Genomic DNA, 8,246 nt, shown 5'->3' with positions numbered 1-8,246 from the left:
CAGCAGGATTGTTCCACTAGTTTTTCGCTCTCAGACCCAGCTGTAGTCCTCCAAATCGCTGCGGGCGCTCTCTTGTTGCTTCTAATTTTCTCAGCAACCTCAACTAACTAGCACACCACGATCCTAAAAACAAGTCCCCACTTTTAGGACTAATAACTAGTAGCCTCTAATAAGCGAGTAAATTCTGTTTTTGTTTCATCTCACTGGGAAGAGGTTCATTTCCAGATGGCTAAAGTTTGCCTTAGTTTCAGATCAGGCCTACTTTTCCTCTAGGATTTGGAGTGAATTCCATGTTTGGGAACATTTACAAACGTGTTCATGTTCAAATTTCAAAACAGTCTAATAATAATCTCTCCTTGTTGTATACTGTCCGTGTAGCCCGCCGGATGCTGTTGCTCGGGATCTGATTAAACTCTTGCTTCTGACTGTTATTCTATTTCAGAATTCCAAGTTTGGGTTCACAATCTTCTCAAGTTAATTCGGGTATAACAAATCGACCTAGAATCTGTGGTACCGCTTCCCTTTGGACTACACAGAATTCTCAACAGCAGCTTGCATCCGACTACTGACTTGAGGTAACTATGCCAAAGGACAAGAGCGCCCGCTCAGCACCCCGAGCATCACCCTACAAGCTGCGCAGCGGTTCTCGCCGGTCAGAGGAGTCTGCCAATGTCGCCGCTGCCGCTGCCGCAGCAGCTGCAGCGAAGCAGGCTGCGGAATGGGAGGAGGTCCGCTGCCCCGTGTGCATGGATCACCCTCACAACGCAGTCATGCTCGTCTGCTCCTCGCACGAGAAGGGATGCCGCCCTTTCGTCTGCGACACGAGCTACCGGCACTCCAACTGCCTCGACCAGTACCGCAAGGCCTCCAAGGAGTCCTCCAAGGATTCGGGGGCGCCGGAGTGCGCCGAGTGCCAGCAGCCCGTTAAGCTGGCGTGCCCGCTCTGCCGTGGGCCCGTCAGCCACTGGACCAAGGACTACGACGCGCGCAAGTTCATGAACTCCAAGGCCCGGGCGTGCACCATGGAGGCGTGCGAGTTCAAGGGCGCGTACAGCCAGCTCAGGAAGCACGCCAGGGAGGACCATCCTGCTATACGGCCGACCGAGGTGGACCCTGATCGGCAGCGGGACTGGCGCAGGATGGAGCAGCAGCGCGATATGGGGGACTTGCTCAGCATGGTGCGTTCCGGGTTCAGTGGCAGAGAATTCGGGGTCTTTGATGGTGAGGAGGGTGGCAGCGAGAGATCATCCTTCCGTGGGGCGTCCTTCACAATGGTCTTCGTCATGCGAGCCCCTGGTTATGCAGACGCGGAAATCCCAGCCACTCAGGGACCCAGAACTTTTTTCGTGGTTACTTCAAGAGGGGGCACTAGCGGCAGTGTTGATGCTGAGGTCACTGCTACTGACAACGAGGAAGCTGGCGACATGGCAATGTCCGCGGAGGCACCTGCCGGTTCCCAGGAGGATGCTGGAGAAGACGATGGCGACCCTACGCAATGATGCCAGCTCAAGGGCAGTCCCACGGCTTTCTACTGGGACTTGAAAGCCTGGCCAGCAAGCCATTGTGGACACTTTGCCTCCGGGGAGTCGAGGGGAGCATGTCGGGAAGAAGCATACGTGCCAGCTTCGTCTGAAGCGTAGTCAGGACATTCTGCCTACAACGCACAAGCAAAGAAGTAATCAGAGGGGCGGCAATTTGCAACGAGGTGGAGTTGACTAAAGCTAGTGTCTGCTGGAAACTGTCGATTGAACATAAACAAACATCAAAGGTGGCGTCTGTATTATTGAATCATGTACCCCCTGGTTGCTAGTCCGGTGAATTGCCTCTCCGCTGCCTTGTAACTCTATTATCTCGATGAACAGATTGTTTATGCTGAATTTGATTTCCCTGTGTATCTCTGTCCGTGCTGATATAGCTGTTTTAATAACGATTCTGTATCATTCACTGGTATATCCTTTTATTGTTGGGTTAGTCTTTTACTTGAATTTTCAAGGTAGCATACTCCATCATCAGTTGACGGATAGGTCATCGCCGGACAGCCGACACAATAGTCATTGACGGAAAGACTATGCTGCAGTTGACCCCTGCCGGCTCGCACAATGTCCACCGGAGCCTGGAGGGAAGCAGGTCTATGTTCCGGCGAGTCCGATAATCTCCTGCGTGTGTTTTTGCGCGGTGAAGAACCCTGCAACGGCAAGCGTATGCGGCCTGGCTCGGCCCGGCCCAGACGCGAGGCCAGCAAAGCAACGATGGTGGTCATGCGTATGGCGAACATGGACAAGCAGGGGAGAGGAAAACTATTGTAGTCGGCCGTTACGCAGAGTCTCGATAATTTTCGTTGAATGAATGGACTCTACTAGGCACCTTGAACTCGCTCAGACTCTCCTGTAACAAATCGTATATAGGACTAGTAATCTTCGTTCGCCAGAGACTCCTCCTCGTCGTGCATCAGATGCGAACGGATCTTCCCCTCTGCTCCCTCTTGACCCTAGCTCTGAATCGCCGCCATGGCCGCCAGGCAGCCGTGCACCTGCGAGAAGAGCGAGTGCCTCCAGCGGTAAGCAACTCACGAATCCCCTCTTCTTACCGTACGTGCCTCATTGCCTGGAGACCTTGCATACGATAGCTAATTTCGTGCGTGCATTCAGGTACTGCCGTTGCTTCGACCAAAAGCACTACTGCACCAAGGACTGCTCCTGCTGCAAGTGCCACAACACCGAGGAGAACAAGGATGAGGTGGACGAGCACGCCGAAGGCATCTCGAGCAAGAGGCCGGACGCATTCAAGCCCAAGATCGTCGCCGCTGCCGGCGGCGATGCGTCTGGATCGCAGCCGCAGCAGCACGAGGTGATGGTGCACGTCAAGGGATGCAAATGCAACAAGGCTGAATGCAGGAAGCTCTACTGCGAGTGCTTCAAGGTATATAGTATATACGCATCTATGCTGCTGCCTGCTGCTGTCCTATCCTTGGTTCTTACTTGTGTAAATACCGATCGATCTCAAGCTCGATTTTGCGGCTGTCGCGATTTGCAGAACGACGTCAGGTGCACCGCCAAATGCCAATGCGTAGGGTGCACCAACAGGTTCAGAGTCAACGGCGGTAGGTGCATCGCCTCTATTCTTTTGTTTGTCTTGTTTCTCACACAGAACCTCAGCCGAGTTCTTGCTAAAGCAGATTACGACAGTCCTGCTGGAACATCCGACGGTTCCGACGCAACATTAACCAGTTCGGATGGAGCGTCGTCAGACGTCGATGGCGTGCTTAATGTGCCGGCAGGCCAAGCAGGCCTGGTTAACGGTTTATCGCTGGTCCCTGTCCCTAGCGACTGGAGTGACTGGTGTGCTGATTTTGTTCCCCATACTCGAGCCATGGGGTAAGTTCCATATTATTTCTTCAGACATTGTTGTCCAATGTGATGTAGTCCTATGCAATGCCAACAAAAGTTATATTTCAATGTTCACTAACTAAATTACAGTTTATGGTATGAAAGATGTGTGTCAGCATTCTAATCATGTGCCCCCCTTTGCGCAGTGGCGGCGGCCTGGAGGTCATGTTCCAGCATTCGAAAGACAAAGATAAGTTTCAGCACAATGTTGGTCCCCAAAGACATCAGGGGTTTGAGCAGGACGGTGGATCGCTGAGTAATGACGCAAACTCCGTGCTACGTCAGGATCCATCAAGTTCTAACGGTTGCCGTCTCAACCACGATGATAACCAGATAAACAAGTTTGGTGGTTCAGGTGCAACATTTGCCGGTTTGGATGAAGCTTTCTCAACCTTCGGCGACATGCTTAATGTGCCGGCTGACGAAGCAGGCATGGTTGACTGTTTTTCTTCCATCCCCGCCGCTGGAGATTACAGTGGCAGCTATGACGATCTTGTTCCCTGGAGTCGAGCCATGGGGTAAGTTTGATTATTTCGAACATCGTTGTCAAATGTGATGTAGCCTGTGCAATACCTTCTAGAGTTAAACTTCAATTTGAGAGTTCCAAAGTAGTACTATGTTTGGTTGGCAACCAGATTTGCCTCTACCAAGGCTTACCAAATTCGAGCATTAGTAATGTATATGATCCATTTTTTGGCCTCCTATGGTCGCTAACTAAATGACAGTTTAAAGTATGAAAGTTGTGTTTACATTCTAATCATGTGTCCTTTTGTGCAGTGGCGGCAGCCTGGAGGCCATATTCCAGCATTTAAAAGACGGGTATACCTTTCAGCGCGATGCTGATCCCCAAAGACATCAGGGGTTTGCGCAGGACAATGGATCGCCGAGTAATGACCCAAACTCCGTGCTATGGCAGGATCCATCAAACTCTGACGCTTGCCTTCTCAACCATGATGACCAGATAAGTAAGTTCGGTGGTTTTTGATCGACTTGAGACTGTAGACCTCTCTGCAGATGTTGTCTTTGATCCACTCAAGTATAGTGATACTGATACACCTCATCTAGTTAGGAGATTTTCTCAGTGTAGGACTTAATCATACTTTGAGAACTTGATATATTGGTATATGGTTATTATTTTCTGAATCTTTTCTCTAGCAATTTATGAAATATCGCATCGTGTGTTTTGAGGTATTACTAGAATCTGCCAACAAGAAAAGGGATCTGATGATATGACATGAAATAGAAAAGTGTAGACTAGCCTGATATAGAGCACAAACATAATAGAACTCCAAAGGGACTAATGATTAATAGAACTCAATATCATCATTAGTTACTAGTGTAGTCAACCAAAGCAATACAATACTACATTACAGGCGTCCTCTTTTGTAGTAACAAGGTATTACAACTCTTACTAGTAAACTACAACTGTAACATGAAATCCAGAAGTGAGGAATTGAAGCACATAGTGTTACAAGCTATCATCAACTTATGGCAGTCGTCAACTCAAAACGATTTTCTCTAGTTAACCTATCATCAACCTTCTCTATATTGTCAATACTTGTGTCTCATATGTCACCACCAACGCCATGGAACCATGTGTGTATCTTGGAACTTAGCCACGAGATCGATCGAGTCCAAGCCTTGCGCTGAGCCACGTGGCCACATCGTCCATTTCTTCAGGGATAGTATAATGTCCCAGTCTACATAAATGAGATGACGTCAGTACTAAAATTCAGAAGAAAAATATGATAGAAAGTGATCATGTTGTAAATCATGTATGTAGATCTGTAGTACCCGTTGTAGGTTTTGAGATTCAGATATAAGAATCCTGAGGTTTGCAGAAACTCAGCCGACCTCTCACCATTCTTATATGTGACAACCTCATCCGCTGCAAGAACACAAGGACAAAGACCTTTTTTTAAGTACTTTGGAAATTCACACAAAAAAGGTCAGGATATTTACGACATCAACATAAAAACAAACAGCAATGCCAACCTAGTCCATGGGTTAGCAGGATTGGCAAGGCAGCAGCTCTCCTGAGAGCAGTTTGTGAGCTCTCCATTCTGGTCCTCAGGGTCCTAAACAACAATACATAAAGAACATCACATATTAGCTACAAGTATATCAATAACACCACCATATTTTCTTCCAAGATATCAAATAATCAGACCTTGAGCAGGGAAGCCAGCCGCTCAACCCAATGACGGCGCTAAGGGTAATCGGGTATGCGGCGCCATTCGTGAACCTTCCATGAGCATAGCATGCGGCAGAGTGGAGGGCAGTGGCCGCACCCATGCTGAAACCGCCTATCCCAAGCCTCACTGGACATTACAAATTTTCATTTTCAATAGCATTAGTAATTTACATTTGCACTCAAGGATTATCAACCAAAAAAAATTATAATCAGTTTCCAGTGAGCATATTCAGAAATATGTAAGTACCATCAGATGGCTCGGAGGACAGCAGGTTTGCTACGTGCGCAGCTGAAGCATCCAGCCCTTCGATGTCATCACGGCCATCCACTGAAGTGTCCTCCACATCGAACCCTGTTTCGTTTTAGTAAACAATAATTGATCATTTTGTCCCATTAAACAGCCCAGAAAAAACATAGGAAAGGCAAAGCTGCATCAGGCTCTGCAGCCAAGCCATATGTAAGTTCAGAGAAACCCACATGCGGTGCAGGGGAATCCACCGAAAGCTGCGACAGGCCGTGTTGGCGCAGTAGGGCAAATCCATTTGATCTGCATAGGGATAGATGAGATGATTAAGCATCATTAACTAATATGGAAATAATTCAGCTTCAGAGTTGGAAAGAATGCTCGTTCTTAATCCGATAGAACTAGCAGTTGATGCTTGTGCCTAATTAGTCAAGTGATTCAGATAAGCTTCATTGACTAGTCTGAAGATAACAAGAAGCTATACTACATATATACTATGGTGCTCAGAGGAATAGGAAATTAGGAATAGGATGGTAGATGGCTGCATGATTTGTTCAACTTACATTCGGCAGTGGGAGATTATCCAGGAGCTGGGACCAGCTGCATAAGACAAAAACATGGGGGGAAAACATATTAGGTCAGTGTGTCTCGTGAAATTAAAGAATTAATCATAAATATCTCAGCTAGTCAGCAACTTGTGCAGATATTTTAGCCGTATCTCCTCTTGTAAATGATTAAAGCATAGCTTGTAACATGACATAAGCATAAATATTCGACTCGAGAGACGCGTGTTTATCAGAAAAGCAGGCATTGGGGAATAAGAGAGGAGAGTGGAGAGTGAGGAAAGAATATGTGTGTAGTAGCTAGTTGGCATATGATAAAACCGGATCGACCAAGATCACTGGGGCTACACCGGCATAATGTGTCTCGGCCGAAACATGCAGTTGAGTCACTACCGATCTGGAAAAGCAAACAAGTGGGAGAAACGGAACATTTGGAGCTGACACACTTGACAGTTGACACATGCGTGTATAATGTACTCGAGAAATAAAGATAAAAGATGGATAGAAAAAAAGAAAAGAAAAAGGCAAGTTCATGCCAAACATATTCGTTGCAAGACCAAGAAACCCCTATGTGTATTAAAGAAAACTGAAGTTCTCCATGCGTTCTCTCCTCGGTGGCAGACACAAGGTACCTCAGGTGAGCTAGCAGATAATATTAAACCAGTCAGTCATGTTATCTCTAGCTTGACATTCGATCGTCGAGCGAAGTAGTTAACTTTTCTGTGCAGTAGTAGAGTTATATTCCCACCAACTGCTGTTTTTAGATGTAGTTACTTAGCGAAAGAAAGACAGACACGCGCGTAAGGAGATAGATGGATCATAATATCAATCTGAGGTTTGGAGTAAAAGCAGTACTAGGAATATATGCATGGACCGAAATAGAGAGCTCTTATCACTCGTTTCTGGCAAAGGGAGGTGTAGGAGAATAAAGCGCGCGATGGGTCGACATGGTCCGACGTCTCGAGGAGACAGCCAGGCCTAGCTTCCTTCCTTGAGGCCATGGGTCGCATTCAGACAAGAAGTGCTGGCGGTTCGATCTAGCTAGCTTTTGCTGCTCATGTCTCTATCTAGGCCGGAGGGGTGCTAGTAGTTGGTTTGCAGTTTAGAGAGCACTTGGTCACTCCAGTTTCTACCATTCATCTTTCATGGTTAGCATATCCAAATTGAAACAAAAGCAATCTTGGTAAGCATGCGGTGGATGTATAGGATATGGCTAATTACCTGGCGCCATTGTCGCCGAGGCCATGGAGCCACACAATGGTGGCCAGGTGCCTGCCCCTGGGCCTCACCACGTACGTCCTGCCATACTCCCGCCTCACGCCGCGCGAGCCTGCAGACAGACCGACCATTAGCAAAGCAATGAGATCGGCCGCCGGCGACGGCGAGTCACCTTGGAAGAAGCGGGACAGAGAAGCTCAGGGGCACGGCCATACTTACCGGAGGAGCTCATGGTGCCGGAGCGACAAACAGCACGTACGGGCGGTGCTCGATGAGGTAGCTTAGCTCGAAGGTGGTGGTAGAGGTCGCTGGCTGGCTAGCTTGATGCTTGTGGAAGTACGAAGAGCAGGCCCGATTGACATGTATTTATAGGGGCGAGCGGAGGCCCCGATGGAGTGGGAATATGTGTATGAACGGCAGCAGTCAGTCCAGTAACTAACCCGCGTGTCTCTCTCTCCGTGGGTGCGTTGGCGGCTCTGCGTGCGCCGTGCGTCGCTCGCTGCGATCTAGCTGTACTCCTGTGCGTCAAGGGAATCCGGCGATTGGAGGAAAAAGGCGATCGATCGAGGTGCTGGCTAAGGTCACGCTGGGAGGAGCGTGGGATGGGACTTGGGAGGGAGACAAACTTTGGGGCTTTCCTT

General features: G+C 48.3%; 2 protein-coding genes across 2 annotated transcripts; one reads left to right on the top strand and one right to left on the bottom strand.

Moving 5' to 3' along the window:
• The first annotated feature begins 361 nt into the window (after nucleotides 1-361).
• Nucleotides 362-1,894, top strand: LOC124665988. Its single transcript, XM_047203342.1, has one exon. The coding sequence runs from the start codon at nucleotides 582-584 to the stop codon at nucleotides 1,497-1,499; it is 918 nt and encodes a 305-aa protein (XP_047059298.1). The 5' UTR covers nucleotides 362-581; the 3' UTR covers nucleotides 1,500-1,894.
• Nucleotides 1,895-4,690: 2,796 nt separating this feature from the next.
• On the bottom strand, nucleotides 4,691-7,933 carry LOC124666355 (acyl-protein thioesterase 1 homolog 1-like). The gene is made up of 9 exons (XM_047203691.1): nucleotides 7,825-7,933; nucleotides 7,609-7,717; nucleotides 6,388-6,424; nucleotides 6,058-6,127; nucleotides 5,828-5,932; nucleotides 5,557-5,707; nucleotides 5,382-5,464; nucleotides 5,181-5,274; nucleotides 4,691-5,086 (listed from the first exon to the last, which is right to left on the bottom strand). The coding sequence occupies exons 1-9, from the start codon at nucleotides 7,835-7,837 to the stop codon at nucleotides 4,999-5,001; spliced, it is 750 nt and encodes a 249-aa protein (XP_047059647.1). The 5' UTR covers nucleotides 7,838-7,933; the 3' UTR covers nucleotides 4,691-4,998.
• Between the last annotated feature and the right edge of the window lie 313 nt (nucleotides 7,934-8,246).

This window comes from Lolium rigidum, chromosome 6, assembly GCF_022539505.1.
Source record: "Lolium rigidum isolate FL_2022 chromosome 6, APGP_CSIRO_Lrig_0.1, whole genome shotgun sequence".
In the NCBI taxonomy this organism is placed as follows: domain Eukaryota; kingdom Viridiplantae; phylum Streptophyta; class Magnoliopsida; order Poales; family Poaceae; genus Lolium; species Lolium rigidum.
This window is presented reverse-complemented; position numbering and strand designations above follow the sequence as displayed.